The sequence below is a fragment of the Crocodylus siamensis genome, chromosome 5 (assembly GCF_052110815.1).
Source record: "Crocodylus siamensis isolate JL-2025a chromosome 5, ASM5211081v1, whole genome shotgun sequence".
In the NCBI taxonomy this organism is placed as follows: Eukaryota; Metazoa; Chordata; order Crocodylia; family Crocodylidae; genus Crocodylus; species Crocodylus siamensis.
The window spans coordinates 23,348,369-23,371,689 of NC_143399.1; the positions used below are offsets into that span (position 1 = coordinate 23,348,369).

At 42.9% G+C, this 23,321-nt stretch overlaps 1 protein-coding gene across 4 annotated transcripts in view; it reads right to left on the reverse strand.

Moving 5' to 3' along the window:
* Positions 1-1,617: 1,617 nt before the first annotated feature.
* The window catches only part of ZZZ3 (zinc finger ZZ-type containing 3), a 110,639-nt gene continuing 88,935 nt past the window's right edge, over positions 1,618-23,321 (reverse strand). For all 4 annotated transcript variants that reach the window (XM_090050356.1, XM_090050355.1, XM_090050353.1 and 1 more), the window contains 6 exons: positions 23,108-23,209; positions 20,407-20,502; positions 14,206-14,358; positions 12,130-12,264; positions 3,286-3,386; positions 1,618-2,932 (listed from right to left, as the gene is read on the reverse strand). In XM_090050356.1, coding sequence (XP_089906482.1) covers positions 2,788-2,932; positions 3,286-3,386; positions 12,130-12,264; positions 14,206-14,358; positions 20,407-20,502; positions 23,108-23,209 — 732 coding nt within the window. In that variant the 3' untranslated portion in view covers positions 1,618-2,787. The remainder of the gene's footprint in view (positions 2,933-3,285; positions 3,387-12,129; positions 12,265-14,205; positions 14,359-20,406; positions 20,503-23,107; positions 23,210-23,321) is intronic.

Sequence of the window (23,321 nt, forward strand, 5' to 3'; positions counted from 1 at the left end):
ATGAAATTAATAACTTAAACAAGCATGATTTTTTACTTAGAGAAGATTCTCCTGTTTTTGTTTTACTTCTATTACAGTGAATGGTTCAAATATTTACTAAAGACAGCTTTAGACTTGCTCTCATCTTTTAATTGTGGATGCCCTTACTTTCTTCATTTTTCTGTGTTTTTTTTAAACACAAATTAAGCTTTACTGCTGACACCAAGCAAAATGCTAGACAGACAGACATCATACTCTGCTAGCTAGTTCAATGTCTAACAAACCACTTTTTGAAAAAAGAAAGTTATCTTCAGAATGCAACCAATTTCCATCCATTCAAAGATCCTTTCAGCTTACATTTAAACTTGCAGGTGCTAGTGCCAATCCTCTTATGCTATTTCTCCATTAATTAAAATAGTCTGAAATAATCATGAGGATACAAATTATTCTGAGCAGAACCACATCTAGATATTTCCAGTAATTTTATGGGCTATTTCTCATTAGAATGATAATTCAAATTTATGGAATGGATTGTTTCCATTCCCAAAGGACAGTGGCAAAAGTCAATTGTCAATTTTTAATTCTAGAAGTCAATTACAATTTTAGTTAGTTCTCACAAGTCCCCTTCAAGCTTATTAATGTAACAAATACTACATACATGTGTGATAATTTTTTTCATTCAAGAATTATGATTAATTGGAACATGTTAAAAGCTCATCAGAAAAGAAGGATACCACCACAGATTTTGTCTCTGGTATTTACTCCTCCAAAAAGCTGCTTCTTTACCAAGGGTGCGACTTCTGGAGAAGGGTGATCTTCTGTGTTTTTACAGAAGAGTGTCTGTCTCGCAACAAATCTCTTTTGTTTGTCATTAAAAAGTGAAATACATCTGGTGAATTTTTATATTATATTTCTTTAGGTTTATTAAATTTCTCAAAGTATATGAGATGCTTACAGATGATGTATTACATCACTCAGTGTTTTAGTAACTGTGCTATATTATCTACTAATATATTAAGTGCTTACACCTTTTCTCTGAAACAAAAATGATTACACCTAGATAAATTATGAAAATTAACACTGTAATCAAGCTACAAGTAAAATTATTGTCAAATGCAACCCACCAATTAACGTTCTTATTGCCATACTTTTCAGCTAATGTGTTCCTTCTGTACTCTAATCACTCTGAAATTCAAGTCTGTGCGCAAGTGGAAATCTATTACAGTTAAAAAATGATCACTGTTTCTGAATCACAAGCTATACATTTCATTAAAAAAGATATATTAGCTAAAAGTATATCACAATAATTACAAAGCTCCTCAGACATCAGTACATCTTTAGGCTAATACACTGAAGTTGCTAAAATGTCTTCCTTTAGTCAGGAGTGGATACAGGGGGATGACAGTATGGTATAACATACAAGAAACTGAGGACCTAATCCTACAAGAGGCTGAGCACAGTCTGTAAGGAGCAAAGTACCTTCAACTCCTACTGAATCAAAAGTAGTTGAGGGCACTGAGTCCCTTTGCATGGTTGAGCCTTTTAAATATTCATATGACCTATTATAATGTACTTTTTTCTATTGTTAATGTCGGTTGAAAAGTCAAAATTTACACAAAAAGGAAATCACAGCAAGCATTCTATATATAAACAGACTGTATCCACATATTTTATTTCTCACAGTTCTCCTGACAATTGAACATTATTTAAGAACATACTGTATACACAGATAAGAAGAAACATACAAAATGTTTTAAATGATGCACAACAAAATCCAGCAGTATAAAAGAATGCATGTGAACCCTTGCTCACTGCTCAGGCTAAATTTAATCACTTGTTTAAATAGTAATAAAAATACAATCTTTCATGGATCTTGTGCAGACTACAAAAGAGGAAAATTATTACCATATATATGATTTATAGTAGGCAGTTTTCTTTGATGAGTTGCACTAACAACTCCAAATACAGAGGCAGAAGGCTGTGTATTTTATTTTAAAGGAGTTAATGTTGAGTATTAGAGACTTTACACAGTTACTACCACTGGCACTTTTCACCATATTTTGTACACATCACATGATCATCTTATATAACATTACATTTAAAAAATATATCTGAGTGACAATTTTATAACATTCACACACCATGAGCTGGTTAAGGAAGCAATGCCAGAGTTGCCTCCTGTAGTGCTTCACTGTTGGTAAATAGAGTTCATTGTGGTTAAAAAAAAAAGTCAATGTGATTAAGCAGCTCCAATTTAATGAAGGCCTGTAACCAACCATCATTGGGACAGTGAGTTTTTTTTTTTTAGAGTATATCCTACAAGCAAACACTGTCATTGGTTAAAACCTTGCCTAACATAGTCAGTTTCTGTGCCGAAAACTATTTCACAACAAAACTGCAAGCTACTAAACTGATTTTATATAAATACTTCATCTTCTCTGGATCTCATTATAACCAAGTTCTTCAAAGCCTTTGGAATTTACTCTCGCTTTAATGTGTGCTCTCATTTCTGGCTCACCTTCTTGTATTTATTTTTTGTTTAGATTCACCACCTAAAAATAACTAATGTGGTGAAACGAAAGTCTCCCAATGAAACCTTCTGCACACTAGGAATGTTCAGCTGCTGTTCAGTGATCTAGAACCATGACAGTTCAAAGCTGTAGTTTGACAAGTACACCCAGGAAGCTGTCATGCTGCGAGTGACATTTCAGGGAAAGCAGTCTTTCCAAAATGTGCACAGAATTAACAATGGCGCCATTGTTATTTTTCAAAGATAGTAAGCCCCACATTGTAAGTCTGCTTCCCATGTCATCTATTTGCTGGAAAGTAGTTTGGGTCAAGGTAATTGTAACTTGTTCCTTGCGACATGCAGTAGTCTCTGTCTAAAAATGTCTCAGCTCTGTAAATAGGTTCTAACTGGTGATCTTCTTTGTGAATCTCTGTTTCATGTAGACTGCAAAGAAAAGAAAAGAAAATTACTCAGAAAATGAAATCATGTTTCCAGGTTTTTCACTTCCAGAACAATAAATAGATTTTGAAAATGCATATCTAATTTTACACAGCTTAGGTTTTAATAATACAGTACATGCATTCCCCAAAACTGACCAGTATAAAACTACTTTTATGTCATAAGGAAGCCCAGCAGGGACATGTCACAGTTATACTCCAGTCACCTCTTACTATGGAGATGAATCGTTGATGAAACCAGGATTAGTCCAATATATACAATGAGTTTATTTAGCAATTACACCTTAAGCAGGTATTCAAGTAAATTACATATAATAAGGATCAACGATTGCAGCTCACCAGTCTGAACAAGAATCACAGAAATCCAAGGACATTTCTTGAGGACAATCCTGGCAGTGCCATCGAACACCTTGAATAGGTTCAATGCCGCAATTATCACACTGTGAAATATATAGAACAAAAGGGCACTGTAAAAAGAAACCTTTAATATGCAACTTAAAAGCTACATTTTCATTTAGAGCAATGCACTGCACTCAAAGACAATGCATATGATTTATCCTGAGCTCGAGAGAGAACCGTTTCCTCACCACCACCCCCACACCACTACCCCCACTGCTCTCTTGAAGCTTTATCTTGAAGCTCTCATCTTTCCGGTTAAGAAGAACTGAACATATTTCCATCTGGGACACATCAGTTCTAAACCAGTCAAAGGAATTACTGCGAAGTAGTACAAGCAAATCACCGTAACTCGAGGATGAGGCATGATATATCTACACTTCCCTTTGATCTGAAATGCCTGAAGTTGAATCCAGTTTCCATAATATATTACACGTCATAATATATTAGACATCAGCCCCTTATCAACCAGACCACTGATAAGGATAAGAGATAGTATCTTCAGTTATTCCATTACACCATTTTTATGTTTTGTAAGTATAACTTACTATATATCAGGGGAGGGCAGCAACACTTATTATGAAGGTTATGACACTTCCCATTGGGGGATGCTGTTTTCAGTTGCTGATAACTTGGGCTGAAATGTCCTAAGCCAGGTGTCTGAGTAAGCTTGATTTTTTTTCCTGGAAAATTTCAGCCAAAACAGCACAGCCGATTCCAAGAACAAGGCTAAGCAAAATATGTTTTCTGCCTGCTAAAATATTCTTCAGACCTTTTCTTTGAACAGTTCTACTCCCATACTTTGGAACCAGGTCTTGAAATCTGGCAGGAAAGTGGTGTGTGAATATCCCTGCCACTGTTGAGAAAACCTGCTGAAATGTGGCCATTTTAGGGAAACAGGCCTTAAAAAAAAAAAAATCACACTTCCCAAATGCTCCAAAGACTTCCCCAACTTTACTACTTACTTCTTCCTCACTATTTTCTCCAGTTCTTACACTGTCAAATGCCAACTTCAGCACATATGCACCACAATTAGCTTATCATGATCCAGCCCAGAGCTACAGTGGGAACCCAGACTTTCCCTGTAAGAGCTGTTGCTGGCTTGCTACGCAAACTACCAAGAGGAAACCTGTCTCTCTCCTGCTCTCAGTGACCCCTGTGTTGGCATGCAGGTAGAGCAAAGGAGGAAGAAAACTACTGTGAATTCAGAAGGGACAAAGCTAATTTAGGATAAAGGGAAGGAGGAGATTGGAACAAAGAGCCTGAAGAGACTGAGACTGGATAGGGAGAAGAAATGGTGCCTATGAGTTGGAGGAGAACCTGTAACTGGTTTTGAGTAAGAAGATAAACTGAACGGCAAAGGATGGGGAGGCTGCTATAGGAACTGTGGTACAAAAGCTAGTGCTAGGGAGCCTAGGACTAGGAGCTGTACAGGGAATGGGAGAAATAGGGACTAGAAGATAGTTGGCTATGTGGGAGGTACACCAAAATCAGACGTAAACTAGGTACAAGGAGAGACTATGAGGCGCTAAGAAACCAGCCTGCTTCCACTAAGCATGCAAAGGAAAAAACTGAGAAGGGAGCAGGTACAAGATAAGATTAAAATGATGATCCAGGAGAAAGTGGAGTTGGGGGAGGGAGGCAGGAATCAAGACTAGAGAGGAATTCAAAAGGCCAGACAAACTGAGAAAAAGTATGCATGTGTACATGCACACAAGCACAGAAGTCCAATCAGATAAGAAGCTAGGGGAGAGAATTAGGACTAAGCTGGACAAGAAAACTTGATTGAGAAGTCTAATGAGTGGAGACTGAAGCTGGGTAGACAAGGAAGAAGCCACAGTGGAGAAGATCCAGAATTTGGAAGGCAGCCTACTGGAAGAGACATGATGGAGGGAAGCCAGCTGAGGGCCTAAGAGGCTTGTACCCACTAGGGCTAGGGACAGAATTTACACAGAAACCATGGTAAGTGATCGGAAAATGGTTCACATCTGTAACACAAGAGAAGTTTGGTGCACATAAACCACTTTCAAAATGGCTGAAACCAGTTTAAGATAAACTGGGCTGTATATAGTATCAGACTAACTTAACTCAGTTTACTGAATTTCTGTTCGACATCCCCTCAAGATTCAAGTTAACTCACAGTTCTCCAGTATCCCAGAATGCTTTGCACACACACCCCCACCTCAGGGTAGGTTGGCTAGCCTTGGCCCAAGCTGAATAGGGAGGTGTGCTCTAGCACCCCTAGCCACTGCAGGTATGTGGCTGCATTTTCAGAAACAAAAGTGAATGTCTGTTCGCTTGCTTATTGGTTCAATCTATGCAGCTTAGACTAACCTGCAAAGATTGAATAGATTCAGCCTCAGACTTTTTGACCATCAGTACTTAGCCAAGGCCTGAACAGGATCTCAACATTTCTAAGCCTAACCATTAGTCTGCTGGTAGCAAATATCTATGAAATCCACTGTCACTCCCTAGTAGTGCTGGTCTGCACAGATAGTATTACTGCAGTTCAGCATACAGGACAGACCTGCTCCGTCTATGAGACTGGGCTGAAAAAGGGATGCTGTCTGCTGGAACCCTACTTCACTTGCTGCAGAAGTTGAAAGGTATGACCTGAGTGGAGTGAAAGAGAATGGCCAGACACTTCAAACAAATGCTGCCTGGGAAATCTAGATTCCCTCTCTGCCATAGCTTGTGCGATGCTAAGCCACTTCAAACAGATTTTTCACAGGCAGTCAATGGATGCATGTTCCTCATTTCCTGGATGCCTACCTTAAGCCCATGTGCTCCAATCTACAGAAGTGAGAAATACACTCAACAGTAATGGAAATCAAAGGAACTATGTTTTTCTTATATGAAGCAGTATTAGAGTAGGGGTAGACCAATAGAGAATTTTTGGACCAATAGCAATGGCTGATTTTTAATGAGCCATACTGACCAATACTGATCCAATTCTGATATGTAGCTGGGCAGCATGGAGAGCAGCGTCTGGCTGGTAAGTCTGCTGTGGAGGAAGGGGGGAGGGAAGGGACATGGGGTGGGCAAATCGAGGCCCCTGCAGTGAGGGGGTGAGTGGGGCAGGAGCTGCACAGCCAGGACAAAGCAGGGGACAGAGCGGGAGGGGGAAGTGGGGCTCCTACCACTATGCGCCCCCAGAGGCACGGGGGGGCGCATGCCCCTGGATCTGTACATAGGGGACAATGGACTGCTACTGTAGGCTGGGGTGGCGCTGGGCCGAGCTGTGCTCAGGGCAGGCAGTCGCAGCACTAGGAGGCGGCTAGCGGGGGAGGGGGCTGCAGCTACCCAACATTCGCTGTACCCCACCTCAAGCCCCCTCTCCCAGCACTACCACTGCCCACCCCAAATGCAGTGTGGCCCAGCCCCCTCCGGGGAAAGCCCGGCGCCACCAGTCCACAGCAGCAGCCTGCCCTTGCCCTGCATGCAGATCTGGGAGCACATGCCCTCCATGCCCTCCTGCGGTGCGTGCAGCAGCAGGAGCCACCACCCCTTCTCCAAGCCCCCCTGGACAAGCTGCTCATGGCTTCATCCTGTGCCCCACCCCAGCTGTTCAATGCCTGCCCCTGTTCCAGAGCCAGCCCCACTCCCCCCTGCACTGCTGGGGCCTCAATCTATCCTGCCACACCCCTTCCCTCACAACAGACTTACTAGCCAGACCTAGCTGTTCTCCATGCTGCGCTCCTGACCGCCTGCATGCTGTGCTGAAGCTGCACACATGCATGGGGCATTTATCAGTGGCATTATCAGCCACTTCAGCCAAGAAAAGCCTATTGTCGATACAGTCCATTTTCCTTATATCAGCGTCGATCCAATATGGGATCGATGCATCAATGCACCTCTAGTATACACTGCCAAGTACTCTGAAACACCAGATCCCACAAGTCATCTTAAGCTGGGTGTCTAAAGGTAGTGAATTTTTTAAATCTAATTTCTGTGCCTCAGTTTCCCATCTGGAAAACGGAGATACAAGCAGTCTTGTATCCGGAAATGGTGCTGTAAAGATAGATTAGCTATTGGTTATAAAGTGCTCTCAACGTTTGTAGGGATGAGCATAAGACAAGCATAGGAGGGAATAAACTGTTTTGTAGAGCCAGGTTTGAATAGTGTACTGGAAGTAAGGCTGAGGGCAACATACTGAGCAACATGAATGAAGTAAAATGTTGAATGGCTGCTTCAAGTCAGCACCGATTATTACCCCATGGTCCTAGTCCATGTGGGCACTAACGATGCGGCCAGGAGGAGCCCTGATCGCTTGATGGAGGACTACCACGCTCTGGGGTGCGTGCTGAAGGAGAGGGTGCACAGGTGGTTTTCTCTTCTATCCTGCCAGTGAGTGGACGAGGCAGACAGTATGAAACGTGCATCGCGGAGACCAACTGGCGGCTACAGGAATGGTGCTTTGAGGCGGGTTTTGGCTTCTTCAGCCATGACCAGCACATCACAACGAGAGACATGCTGGGATGGGACGGGCTCTACCTTTCCCCTAAAGGTAAGCGTGTGTTCTCTTCTAGGTTGGCAGACCTCCTCCGGCGGGCTTTAAACTAGGCTCGTCGGGGGAAGGGGTAGACAAGGGTGGAGGAAACATCAGACTGCCAGACCAAACAGTACCCACAACTACAGCCCAGCCCAGCCCACCGAGCAAAGCAAATAAACAGGTAAGAGATAGGGGCCAGGGTAACGCTGGGGCTAGGGGGTCAGTACACACATCTACAGGAGGCCTCAAATGCCTCTACACAAACGCTCATAGTATGGGTAACAAGCAGGAGGAACTCACCCTCCTGCTGGCTGACACCAGCCTGGACATAGTGGGGATTACAGAAACGTGGTGGGACTCAACGCATGATTGGGTGGTGAATGTCAAGGGCTATAGGCTGTACAGGAGGGACAGGATAGGAAAAAGAGGTGGGGGCATGGCTTTCTATATTAAGGAGGAATACACATCCTCATCAATTAGTAAGGAGTCAGGAGAGGGGCACTCTGAAGTGCTTTGGGTTAGGGTACAAGGCAGTCGAAGGGAAAGAGACTTAACGGTGGGAGTCTACTACAGACCTCCCAACCAGGGAGAGGAGCTTGACCAGGATTTCTTGGGTCAGCTCACAGAGGTAGTGAAGGCTAAGGATGTGGTAGTCATGGGGAACCTGAACTTCTGCTGGGAAGAGCAGTCAGCCAGGTCAGATCGTTCACGTAGGTTCTTAGACAGAGTGCAGGACCTCCATCTAACCCAGGGGATGCATAGCCCCACCAGGGGAGACGCCTTGTTAGACCTAGTGCTGGCCACAGGTGATGACCTGGTGAGAGGGCTGTGGGTGCTCGACCACCTTGGCGACAGCGATCATCACCTGCTAGAATTCACCATCCAGCGCAAGGTGGCAAAGGCAAGCAGTAAGGCAGTGGCCCTAGATTTTAAGAGGGCAAACTTCAACGAGTTAAGGAGGATAGTTGGAGAAGTGCTGAGATCCCAGAGGGGAGGGAAGCCAGGTGTCCAAGGTGAGTGGTTGCTCCTTGAGGAGACAATCCTCCAAGCCCAAAGGAAGGCAATCCCAACGAAGATCAAAGGGGACACCCAATGGAAAGAAGGGGACATCACCAGGGATGACTATTCTGCAGTTGCTTGGGGATGTAGCGGGGTAGTTAGGAAGGCCAAGGCGGAGATGGAACTGGGACTAGCTTCCCAGATTAAGGACAATAAGAAGTCCTTTTTTAAATACACAGGAGGTAAAAAGAAGGTCCCGGGTAATGTGGGGCCCTTGCAGGACGCGTTGGGAAACTTGGACGTCACACCAGACGACAAAGCTAACATGTTTTAATGATTTCTTTGCCTCCATCTTCCTAAGTAGGGACCAGGACAGCCACCTCCCTGCTGGGACCCCCTTGGGCCCCGGGGGAGGCACACCTAGGCCAAGGGTTAGCAAGGATTTAGTTAGGGAGCTTCTCGAGAGGCTGGACGTTTTCAAGTCAGCCGGTTCGGATGATCTCCACCCTAGAGTTCTAAAGGAACTGGCTCAGGTCATTGCAAGTCCCCTGGCACAGCTTTATGAGCACTCGTGGTGCTCTGGGGAGGTACCGGAGGACTGGAAGAGGGCCAACATGGTTCCCATCTTCAAAAAAGGGAGGAGGGATGACCCGGGAAACTATAGGCCAGTTAGTCCTACCTCAATCCTAGGCAAGCTGTTCGAGAAAATTATTCTGGCGCACATCCAGGAGGGGCCAGCAGGGGACTGCATGCTTAGGGGCAACCAGCACGGGTTCATCAGTGGCAGGTCCTGTCAGACCAACCTGGTGGCCTTTTACGATCAGATCACCAGATCATTAGATGCAGGGGTAGCAGTGGACATAGCCTTCCTGGACTTCCGGAAGGCTTTTGACACTGTCTCTCACCCCGTTCTCATTAAGAAACTGGGGGGCTGTGGTGTAGACACCCACAGTCAAATGGGTCGCCAACTGGCTGGAGGGCTGCACCCAGAGGGTGGTAGTGGATGGGTCCTTCTCAACCTGGAAGGACGTGGGCAGTGGGGTTCCACAGGGCTCGGTCCTCGGGCCTGCACTGTTCAACATCTTCATCAGTGATTTGGACGAGGGGGTAAAAAGCACCCTGTTCAAATCTGCTGATGACACTATGATGTGGGGGGACGTGGGCACACTGGAAGGAAGCAACAGGATACAATCAGACCTAGACAAGTTACAAGGGTGGGCAGATGAGAATAGGATGGGTTTCAACACAGACAAGTGCAAGGTGATGCACCTGGGGAGGAACAACCGGCACCACACCTACAGGTTAGGGAACTCCCCTCTTGTCAGCACAGAGGCGGAAAAGGATCTTGGAGTCATCATTGACTCCAAGATGAACATGGGTCGGCAGTGTGGGAAGGCAGTTAGGAAGGCCAACTGTACCTCGTCATGCATCCACAGATGCATTTCAAGCAGGTCAAAAGAGGTGATCCTCCCCCTCTATGCAGCACTGGTCAGGCTGCAGTTGGAGTACTGCATCCAGTTCTGGGCGCCGCACTTCAAGAGGGATGTGGACAGCATCAAGAGGGTCCAGAGGAGGGCCACTCGTATGATCAGGGGACAGCAGGGCAGGCCTTATGAGGAGAGGCTATGGGACCTGAACCTGTTCAGCCTCCAAAAGAGAAGGCTGAGGGGGGGGATCTTGTGGCCTGTTATAAACTAGTCAGGGGGGATCAGCAGGCATTGGGGGAGTCACTGTTCCCCCAAGCACTGCCAGGAGTGACCAGGAATAATGGTCACAAGCTGGCAGAGGGTAGGTTTAGGTTAGATATCAGGAGGTGCTACTTCACAGTCAGGGCTACTTCCAAGGGATGTAGTGCAGGCTCCTACCCTAGGGGTTTTTAAGAGGAGGTTAGATGAACACCTTGCTGGGGTCTTTTGACCCCAGTACTCTTTCCTGCCATGGCAGGGGGTCGGACTAGATGATCTGTTCAGGTCCCTTCCGACCCTAGAAACTATGAAACTATAACACAACCTGAACAAGGCAGGAGTTCTGGGGAAAAACACTATTTGATCATAGTTATAGATGTATTGTCACACGATTGTGTGTTCACATATGTGCATACACATAGGTCCAAATTAAGGCCACAAAGCAACCTTCATTCTGGCTTTTGCTAGGTTTGAGCACTGGACTTTGAAATGCTGATAATATTTTTTCAGTGTAATATTTTGTGTGCAGTTTCAAAAGGAGAAAATAATTCATTTTATAGAATCATATTCCTGCTGTACAAAACCTCATGTTCTGAGTGACAATGACAATAACACTTCCAAAGAGCCTCAAATCTGCATACCAGAGCTCTGCTCCATCAGTGTTACTACGGTACTGATCTAGCCATTCAGGGTCTCCAGTCACCCTCTTTGGAATGGATGACCTTACGGGCTCAAAGGAAAAACCAGCAGCAAAAAGAGTCCAAAAGGCCTTCCCCATTTCTAACGAGCCAAGAAAATTCCTGGAATACCCCAGACATGAAAAGTAGCTACACAGAAGATGACTGCTTATTACTAAATATCCCTCCCAAGCTACAATATGTACTCTCATAATTCCCTCCTCCTCAGTACTACCTACAGATGGGTCGCACTGAGAACACAACATCTTTATAGCTGAAGATGATTGTACTTATTTCATATAAGACTCCTTTCATTTCTTTGCCTCAATCCTTCCCTTCAAGCATTGCCTGCAGCTGGTATTTTTCTCTGCAGCAAGATGCTGACAACACCACTTGTTCCGTTATCATACAGTATTGCTAGCTTTTCTTCCTTCCAAGGAAGAAATGCCTGATGGACTGACTTCCCTATTGCTTTGAAAACTGCTGCTGTTAACTGGGAATTGGTTTCATTCTCTAACCTAAGGCAATCCAACCTTTAAGTGGCTGGGGGCCACAGAAATGGAGTCCACATGCCCCCTGCCCCTACTGTACTATGGGGTTGGAAAGGACAGCAGGCCCCGAATTCAGTTCCTGACATTCAGTAGCAATCATTTATTCACAGAGCCCTAGCAAGCATCCGCTCTGGACTCTCTCACACTTCAGAGACTCAGTGCATCTTATGAAAACAAAAACAAACACACCACACAGACAGTCAAAGAAAAAAAGGACGCTAGGATTAGAAGTGCACTGCCAGTGTCCTGCCACTGTTAATGGCAAAGAAGTTACTATCTTAAAAAAACTGGAAACTACCGGATTGAAAAAGAAAGTCTCTTTCCTATGAAAACCACTGCCTGCTAGGATAATAAAAACTCACATTAACTGGAAAAAGCCTTACCTTAAAGCCTACATGCTGCACAAATCCACTTTCCGCATGCATCTGTTGGAGTTTATGTTTTTTTAATTTTTTTAATTGTAGCAGTTCTTTGTATTCCGGTAACTCTCTATATGTTATTGGGATGCTCTCCTCATCCTGTTCAAAAAAGAAAAAACAAATGAATTAACTTCACAGATATACTACTGGAAAGGCCTAACTTTCTTAAGCATAAAAGTATGAAATCTTTTTCCAAAAAAACACTAACAAAATATGCTCAGTAAAAGGTGCAATCTAGGAATTACCTTGAGGGATAAAGACACAGATACAGAAACAAAGAAATATACAGTTAATTTCTACTTTCATAGATCACTGGTAATAGGAATTAAAATATTTGAGAATTAAAAGCTGAAGTGAAAGAAACAACTCCACAAAACTTGCTACCTGTTGAGAATGTTTGGACAATGCCAACACTTTGAAATGCCTAGTGCCAAGAGAAGCATACTTTTAACTGGAAATTTTTTACTGAAATCTAGCATAAAAGCTCCTGGTCTCATTTTCTGACCTAGAGCATAAATAAGTGTAGGAGAGGCATTTTTGAAGCCCCTGGCAGTATGCTGGGATTTCGGTGGTGGGTCCTATCCTCAAATTCCCGGCCCTTTTACAAATGTATGTGAAACAAAGTGATACAGAACAAACAGCTCTTTCAAGATGAAGAGATGCAGATTGACATTTTATAAATATTTATTTAAAAAAAACACTTGGAATCTTCTCAGCATTTAGACTGGAATATAACAACTTATGGCTGTAAAGAAGGAAAGGAGGTAAGAGAGCTCAAAACACAAGTAGAGGGAGAAGACCAAACATATCTGAGGACAACAACATTTAGAGCTGGACCAAACAATGAATCCATAAGCATTAAACTATTTAAGAATAATATACCCATGCAGTGCCAGTCTAAGGAAAATGAACCAATTAATCGAGAGGCCTCATCATCTTGTTACGTGTCAAGCTGTTGACTAGTAAAGCTTTCCCATTCTCACAAGGATAAAATCCCTAGGCCTGATCCTACATCTGACTTCAGTGAAGCATTGCTGACTTAAACAAGATGACGACTGTGCCCACATCCTCAGCAGTTCTTACTGTATGGAAAGAAGTGTGGAAATATACTGGAACTTTTTTGTACTTTCAAATTGCAAACCCAGAAACCTACACAACAGCTTATATAATGATGCCCTACCTGGGTCATATGTGGTGACCCCTGCCTCTGCACGGGCTTCTATTGCCTGAGCCAAACAATCAGGTCTGTGAGCTCATGGCCTAAAAGACTCAAAAACCTTAGTCTGGTTTGCAAACAGAGGCAAAATTCTTACTTCATGAAGGATGTAATTATATCAAGAAATGCTGAAAGCTCTTCACTACTTTTCCTTCATCAGGTCTGTACCCAGAAATACGCCAGCACAGGTCATGTGGTTTTTAAAACAGATCCATCGTCTACACGTTTATTCATGTACCGTAGTTACTGCGCATTAAGTTTAGTACTTGGTTAACTAAGTACTAAATCAATGTGGAGTAACTCATGCTACTGTGCAGTAGCGCTGGTGCATAGGTTTTTAGTGACACTTACTGCATAGCAGCCTAATACTACTGTGCAGTAGCATATTGGCACGTTTTTTTCCCCCAGCACACTACTGCTCAGTGTTACTAGGCTACTGTGTAGTTAGTGTCTTCTGTAGACGAACCCTCCAAATATCTTTCACAGATGTGAACACACAAATATAAATTTTCAGAAGCTGTTTTAATCCCCTGGGGTGGTGGGTTTTTTTTCCTTTTATTGTTTAATCCTCTCCAATGTTGCCCTTTTTGGTTTGGTCTTTGATTTTTCTGCGCTTGATTCCTTATTCAAAAGAGGTGTCTGCAATTCAAGCTGCAGCTCCACCTGACTTACTATTGTTGAACGATTACTTAGAACACTCAATAATTTAAGACACACTCAACACTATTTACTTACAACAGAAAATCTTATTTCAAATATCATTCATTAAATAAGTGAAGACAGATAGTGAGAAAGATCCTTTGTGATAATCTGAAACACCATACCGATATTTCCTCCTCTGTTGCAGCATCCATATGGCTGTGAAAACTTGATCGGTCATCATCCTCATCCATATAAACTGGAGGTTCGTGGGAGGTCATGAAAGTTGAAGGTTTGAAAAGATGCTTATTTAAAGGATGTTGCCGCCTACTTGATGACTGCAGTATAAAAAAGAATGACATGAAATTTCAAATTGAATTCTTCTATAATTGTTTGGTAGCAAGTACTTCCTACCAAAATTAACTATACAATTGTTATGCTCACTTGCATGAACCCTGCCCCACAATTTTTCACATGTCTACGACTGAATGACATCCAAGTGTTGTGGGATCACATTGGGAATGCTACTTTCTGCTTTGATGAATATTTAACCAACACAGTGTACAAGGGCTGAGACAAACCCCTACTGAAAAGGGCAGACAAAAGTGGAGGCAAGGAAATAGACCTGTCTACATTTTACAGACAGGATACTGAGAATACTGAGACACAGAAAGATCAAGCAACTTTCTGAGGTCACATAATAAAACTGACAATACAAGGCATCAAACAGGAAAGCAATTTTGCACTAGCCTTGGCCTCAAGAGACCTGGTTTCTGTTCCTGGCTCTGCCACTGCCTTGTAATGTGATGTTGGGCACTTCACCTCTTTATTCAGCTAGTTACCTCTACTTGCAAAGCTCTGAGATCTATTGATTGAAAGCTCTAAGACTGTATGTAAACAAAAGTTCATTACTGTTGTAAACCCATGCCTTGACCACAGACTTCCTTCCACAGACATGCCAAGCTTAAAGTAAAGCACTGTTTGCGGGGGATTCCCACATCTGTAAGCAGCCATTATTAGAAGTAGTCAGGAAAGCTGGGTATGTTGTTCTTGGGGCTAATAAAGTTTAGGGAAAAGGTTAAGCAGGGCTATATACTTAATGTTTCCATATGATAACAGAAGGAGGTTGTGAGTAAAACTAGGTGTCTGATTCTTAACTGCCAAATATTTTCTTCCTTTGTAATGAAGTCACAGTGCTTATATTTCTGAAAAAACAAATCATTCCAACTGTTAATTAGCATTAATTCGAAAGGAAGGAAAAGTTCCAGCAGTAGTCATAATTAACTAAATGCTGAATACAAAAATCAATAGGACTCAGTGAAAGTCAAATGGACTATTCATGCATAAAGAAAAGCACCAATGTAATTCTTTGCTGGATCAGAGCCATGTAATATCACCGAAGATAATTGCTTTTACTGGGGGGAGGGGGTTTCAGTATCCATTAGATGTCTACATTACTGCTTATCTAAAATCTTATCATTTTTACTGTGATCGAAGGCTGAGAAAGGAAAGCCATTTTAAAATAAATCATTTAAAAATCAGTAAGATCCAAACGCTTTTACGCCCTGGAAGAATATTTGATATAGAACAAAAGCACTTTACTTAGTGCAACTGTTACAACTTTTTACTTGGCTGCCATCCAGACTGGCACATTAAACTAATTCAACAAATATTCTTTACCTAACACTGCAAAAGCAAATACTCCTTTTTTAATTATCAGAAAGGTAACTTTACACTGAGTTTAGATTCTATCAGGGACATAAGGGAAAACATACACATTTTTCCCTGTTGTTTTACTTTACAAGATTTTTCCTTTACATAATGCTAAAAGAACCTAAAACAATTAAAAAACACCCAACACCAACACAATTTATCTCCAAGATGCAAGTGGGCAGCAGTAAATAACATGCAGTAAAACTGCATGACAGCTTAGGTTAGAAAATAAAGACAATGACTGTGTTCTGTTGAGAGAGGTTGTTAGTCATGTTAAGCTACCCTGCATTTTGTTGAAACATAAAAAAGAGTTAGGGCAAATGGAAGGCAGGTACCCAGACTGAAATTCAGCCAAGATACTGCAGCTAACACCATTTAATCCTCTGAAAAGCAATAATATCCTTAATGGCCACAGGAGGTCAGTAACTCAGCTTTACAGCTCAGAAATGTTGCTTGTAGCATAACGTTATAGTATTTTCTAGTACTTGTTTTGTACTAGGTAAGGTAAAAGCTTGAAACCTTCAGTTTTATGGCTTCCACTTTCGTATACTTGGAGCTATCCTACCCCAAAATAGTGATAAAGCACAGCATACTTAATCAGACAATACTTCATTCTGAACAGGCAATATTAATATATATAAAGAAACTAGTCTGAATTCAATTAAAAAGTGTTTTATTTAAAAATGAAAACTATGCCTCACTATAAACAAACACCAGCATGCGCTAGCAACAAGGATTTCTAGTCAAAGCCTGTACTGAAGATTTGAAATCACTCTTTAGCAGAACACCGCTCTTGGCTAAGTTAGGCACACTATTAAATCAGTGATCTATGTAGGAACTCCTCCCCTCATCTTATCTTAACAGCTCATCTGCCTGTTACGTAATGTCTAATGCTTGCTGTATGACAAAATATAAAACTCAGGTTACAAATACTGAACTAAAGAACAGGACATACACACTCATTAATCTTTAACTGCTAAATCTGCGATTTTAATTTAATTTTGATTAGTAATGTATGGAAGCTATCTTAATCAGATGGCTGTCCAGTAATTTGAGTGAATTACACATTACATTCATGCTACGATTAAGATGTAACCATTAACCCTGACACACATTCAAGTCTATTTATGGTGTGATAATATAGCAAAAAAGCAACAAAGTTATTCCACATATACTGTGCAACATCTTTCTGGCTTATTGGTATCACACTTTAAATTGAATGTGCAACATGCTGGGGCTGTCCCATGACAGCTGAATATAAAGATCCAGCATGGTGTCCAGACACAACTGTCCTCTACCCGATCTGTGGGATCAGTCTGAGGCACCGTTGGGTCCTGGACCCAGTACACCTGCCCAATCCCTGCAGACAAATTCTGGGGGGGGGGGACGATGGGCATGAACCTGACATCACAGAACACCTTCCTGATTTTGGGCTCACTGTGCCCTAGACCTTTAAAAAGTGGTCACACAGCTGGGCAGCCCCAGATCTCAAACCCAGACTCCTGCTGTCCTGGCCAGGGCTGACAATCAACCGTTGTCTGTCAATACTGCTTGGGCCTGCAGGCACCCAGCTTTCAACTTGCTGGTATAGGGGAAGCCTAGGATCACAATCCCAGGCTCCTCCTGCACTGGCAAACAGTAATGGCAAGACTGGGATCTGATCCCTAATTCCCAAAAATCACACTTCCTGCTATGCACATGTGGCATGGGAAGAGGTACAACTGTAGGGACTGGAGATCAGATCCCATTACACCATTAAACAAATGTGTGCCAGGGGCCTAAGTAAGGGTATGGATGCATGTACATCTGGAACAGTTTTAAAAGGGCAGCAGATGTTACATTCCAACTGTTACCTGTGGACAAACATGAAATGATACAAATACTGTATACCAAAACTACTCATTTTACACTGCATGAGGCAGTTAAAAGTTGGATCAGCTTTGGTACATTTGTATGGTTCCTGGCTTGCACATGGGTAACAATCAGACTGTAACAGCTGCTGCCCTTTTGAAACATATTGGAAAGCTGGGCTGCAGCTAAAAGTATGAAGTTCAAAGCTGACAAGTGCAGGGTGCTACACTTTGGGAAGAATAATCAAAAACAGCAATAGAAAATGGGTGACCCCAGGCTGGATGGCAGCACTACACAAAAGGCTCTGGTACATCATGGACTCAATGGGCGCGTTTGGAAGTGCACAGACGTTTGGTTCCCCGCAGACAAGTGGCGGCAGTGCACCTTGCGCCACCACTACATGTCCCTGGGGAATGCCCATGCCATATGCGCTTTGGCACATGGCAAATTACCCCAACTTCAAGAGTAAGTCTAAAGACTGAACAAGTCTGGAGACTAAACTATACTCTCATGCTTCAGCTCCAGACAAAGTCGCTTGCAAGTTACTGTCAGGAAATACGAATGACTTCTCACTGTGGTGAATGTATTTTACCAATACAGTTGTGTATTTTCAGCCTATTATATTTCCCTCCCCATTTCTATTTAAAGCAGATAGGTCACTATCCAGTTTGCATACTTTTAAAGTTGGGTATGAAGAAGGTACTGACTGCAGCCTGCACTATGTTTGTACATTATGTATAGAAGTAACAATTATTACAGTATAATCACAATCCAAGCTTTCAGTACTACACACAGCTTCCTTCTACCAATCTGGGTTACCTCCACTGGAGACTTGGAAGTAACCAGTGCCCCCTTGTGGTGCTGCCATTCTGTGCTTTCAGTAGACAACTGCACTGACAGATTGAGGGGAATTTCCCACCTGTAGTACATCTTGATTTTTCCCTTCCACAATTATGTTTTTCATTGGTTACAAAGTGCTGACTAAGAAGCCATACTTCAGCAGAAATGCTAGTTATAGTGGCCCTAGGAACACCACACTGTCACAGTGGAATTTCGTAAAAGGTACAAGTTGCAGTTTATAACGGAAATTCAATTAATTTGAATTAATATCAAATTCAATTTGATAAGTTAGGGCTCCGTACTAATATAGTTTTTTATATTGACAGGGTGGCTGAGTGCCAGAGAAATTAGAGGATCTCTTTCAAGTTAGGAAAAAATAATATTTCTAAAAATACAAAACTATTGACAAAATGATTAATAATACCTTTATGCAGCCGATGAAATGGACCAAGGGCTGTCATACTAATAACATTTTCTGTTGAAACTTGGTTGAAAAAAAAAGTCCTCCTTATCTGTCCTTAGCCTATTAAACATAATAATGGGATATAAATGGCTAAAAACACTGATTTTTAGAATGAAGTTTTCAGAAGTGGCAGCAGCATCATTCTTTTCTGAACTGTCATTTGTAGAAGTCAGATGGTGACACATTACCCCTAAAAAACTGCGTGTGTAATTCCCTTAATGCACAAGAAGTCCTACAGAAGCCATGTGCACAAATCTTTACAAGATTTACAAGCACATTCAACAGCTATCAGATTTGCAGACAAGACTATTGCACAAACACCTTGAAATTCTAAAGAGAGGGAAGTCTCCCTTAAAAATCATAAATAGGGCTTACCCTATAGTCAAGTTCATCAGTTTATATATATTTTTTGTCAGTAAATGTCAATTAATGAATGATAATGACTTGCTTTGTGCTACAGTATATACAGAAAAAAAAGTAAGTATATAAACATTTGACACACAGCAAAGAACAGATCAACAACTGATTCCCTGTATAAATTCGTCTAAGTGACTTACCCTTTTTGTTTCTCAATAATTACTGTCTCTCTTTGACCAATGTGGAATATAATTACTTTCATCTCACTGAACTATTATAAAATTTATTTTAACTTTTACTTGTAAAGGAGACCCTTGGATGGAAGTAGTAATATTATTTTTATTCTATAAAATTGATTGTGGTAGAATTCTACAGATTTTTTTTATAGGACCTACAAAGAAGGGAAAACTAGCACTGCCCTTCTCAAACCATTCAAAATGTTATGGCTCTCACTACCTCATCTAACAAATCCATGTCAGTCCACATTACTGATCTACATTCACGTCAGAGCTTTCTCTTTTCTCTACTATCATGAGGAATTCTCAGAAACTTCATTGATCTTATTATCCTTTTGTCCACAATTCCATGAACAAGAACAGTAGATTTTATTTTAGGAAGCGGAAGAGTGAAGGAGACATGCCACATTTAAATTTGATTTGTGTGTGCTGCCTGTAATTTCCAGTGAGCCACAGGAGTTGATGGTGACTGTATGCCCACTTTCACAGAAGTTCATCATCAGCCATGCATTGAAGTATTCTTTTTATAAAGGTGACTGTAAAAATGCCACAGTTGGGGTTCTGCATGTTGTTTCTGGGTGATCAATAGACTGAATTTGTTTGGTTTACAAGTAAAAAAACTGCCAGCTTGCAAACTCAATCTGAAAGCTGTGTTCTCCTGGCTGTGTTCTACTTCAGCTCTAATAAAGGTTCTGTAACAAAAAAGCTTAATCAACAAGTCTGCTGATGTGCAAACTAAAACAGAATCCAGTTTACTCTGTGATGCTACAAGCAAAAAAAGAACCATCTTGTCAGTGAAATCAGAAATAGATGCAACTCAAGGCAAGCAACATAAGGAAGGTGGTGCCATGCCAGACTTTAAAGCAAGATGCTTAATATTATCAACGTATTTATTATCAGGTTAACACCCATGCAAACAGTTTTACCTTTTTGGAGTACAAATATAAGTTTGGAGTTCTGCCTGGTACTGGAATGCCAGCTTTAGTCAGTTTTATGAAATACTTTTGCACCCTGCTGGCAACCTAGGAAAAAAGAGAAAGGATATAACAACTTTCAGGTCAATGTAACTGCCAAACAACCTAAAAATATATATTTAAATAGCCATTAAAAACTACAGTATGCATGAAGCTTTTTTTAAAAGACAGACTTCCATAAAAGACAAAATTTACAGAAGTTGAAAAGACATGTTACTTTTCTGCAAAAAATATAATTTTTTTTCAGTTGAATACAACAGTTAAGTTTCTGATTGTGAGATTTATCAGAACGAATTACAGACCTAACCAGTTCTATTGGTGAAAACAATAGTTTGCTTGCCATTCCACAGTGCAGAGGAAGAAACTGCTCTCCATAATGTCTCCTGCTGCTGAGAATTCAACTGAAACCTTTACATTCACAATACAGGCAGTCCTTGGCTTAACGACAAACAGCACTTATGACCTTTGTAAACTACAACAGTGTTTCGAGGGTCCAACAGGGTTTCAACTTTACAATGTTGGACACAGCTGCATCCAGCTGGTAAGTTTGTTGTAGTGGGGCATGGGAGGGCAGATCAACGCCCCTGCAGTGAGGGAGGGATTGGGGCTGGGACTGGATCTGCTCAGCAGGCAGGGGGGTTGTGGTGTGGCTCCTGCTACTGCATGCCACCAGTTTGGGAGGGTACAGGGGAGGCATATGCCCCCAGATCTGTGCAGGGTGGGCAGGGCTGGAGCTCTGGTGGGTTATGCTCCAGGCTGGCAGCAGAAGGCACTGGGAGCAGCAGCTACGCCCACCTGCTGCTCACCTAGCCGGGGCAGGGTGGAGCTGCTGCGCTGCCTCCAGACAAGTGGTGCACAGTGGCCGGAGCTGCTTCGGCCTCCCTGTGCCTCCTGGCCCCACCCTGCTCCAGCTGGGCGACCAGCTGCGGGGCATAGTGGGGCATGTGCCTCCAGAGCTGTGCAGGTTGTGCTCCGGGCTGGCGGCAGAAGGCACTGGGAGCAGGGGCTATGACCTCCAGCCGCTCGCCCAGTCGGGGGTAGGGTGGAGATGCTGCACTGCCTCTGGACAAGTGGTGTGCAGCAGTTGGAGCTGTGCCAGCCTCCTCGTACCCTCTGGCCCCATCTTTCCCTGGCTGGGTAAGCGGCAGCAGGGCATGGAGGGGGGTATGCCCCCGGATCTGTGAAGGATGGGCTAGGCGGGTGCTGTACTGAGCTGTACTCCTGGTGGGCAGCAGAGGCTATGGGGAATTTTAGGGTGGCTGCAGCCCCCATAGCCCTGCTTTGCTGTCAGACCCGCCCTGATCCAGGGGCACACCCCCCCGCCACACCCTGCCACTGCCACTCACCGAGCCAGGGTGGGGCAGGGCAAAGCTGTGGCTCATCTGGGAGAAGTGGGGAGGCCAGGGTGGCTCCGGCTGCTGTGTGCCGCTTGTCTAGAGGCAGTGCAGTGGCTTCGCTCCGCCACAGCTGGGTGAGTGGCAGGAGAGCATGTCCCCTGCTCCCAGTGTCTTCCGCCGCTTGCCTGGAGCGCAGCCTGGCTCAGCCGTGGCCCCGCCCTCCCCGCTTAGCTCCATGGGCACATACCCTACCTCCACCCATGCCCTCCCAAACCAGTGGCGCACAGTAGAAAGAGCCGCCAGACAAGCCACCAGACAAGCAGATACTGGACCAGCAGCCCACAGCAGCAGGAGCTGCCCACCCTCTCCCTGCACCCCCCCCCAGCTGGGCAGCCCCTTGCCCCAGCCCCTGGCCTAGCACGAGCTCCAATCCTTCCCTCGCTGCAGGGGCATTGATCTGAGCCCCCATGCCCCACCAGAACAGACTTACCAGCTGGAGGCAGCTGTGTTGAGCATGGTAAAGGAACCAATCTGCCATTTATAACATTGTTCCTATGAAAAAATTGGTTCTAAATTGCAACATTTCGACCTACAACTCAGTTTTCAGGAACCAATTGCATCATAAGTCTGAGGATCGCCTGTAATTTAAGACTAGAGTTTAAAGTAACTGAGTCTATCAGGAAACAGTGCCGTTCTACTTCCTAAACAATGTTAAAGCAACACTATGATATTTTAATTAACAAAAATTAGATCTGGCAGCTTTGTCATGGTTTGTAGGCATTTATTGAAATTCTACATTTAAGTCTTAGAACAAAAGGTTATAAGGCTGTTCAGATCAGGTCCCTTAGTAGAGAAGGTTTCAGATGTACAGACCTTGCCAATTCATTTTTTCTTAAAAGTATGAATTAGCTGAACTGACAAATTTGTCAGGTTTTTTAAATGTTATCTTTGTTTTCCTAATTCTAAAAAGTAGGCCATGGACAGCTCCAATATTCATGCCACGTCAACTATTGGGATATAGCTATTGATGTCAGTAGTTTCACAGCATAGCCACCAAACTAACCAAAGAACTTTTTAGCAACATTTCCCCAAAGCAACTAAATCTTTTCCTACTGAAACACCTGGTGAATTCCTGCAATTCCTGTTTCAATTCTCCACACAGTTCAGCTTCTTACATTAATGTTAAAACATTTAAAAAAAAAATCTTTGTGCCTTTCTTATTAATTGACCTGACTTTTTGCAAGGCAAATCTCACATGAGACTCCATTACTGGAGTGAAATACACAGATGAAAATCTCACAGCTTCCAGGGCTTACCTGTTTTGCTGTTCGATTTCCCAGTTCATCAGCTATCTTCTGCCATCGTCGGGATTCTACTTCCTCTGGTGGGTACTTCAAGAGTAACTGTTCAAGTTTTTTCTAAATCAAACACACGACAACATCAAAAAAAATGAATGCATCTTACCTGGAAGAGACCTGACATTGTCACTAAAAAGAAAATCAAATTGGTGCCAAAAAGGAATACGTAGGT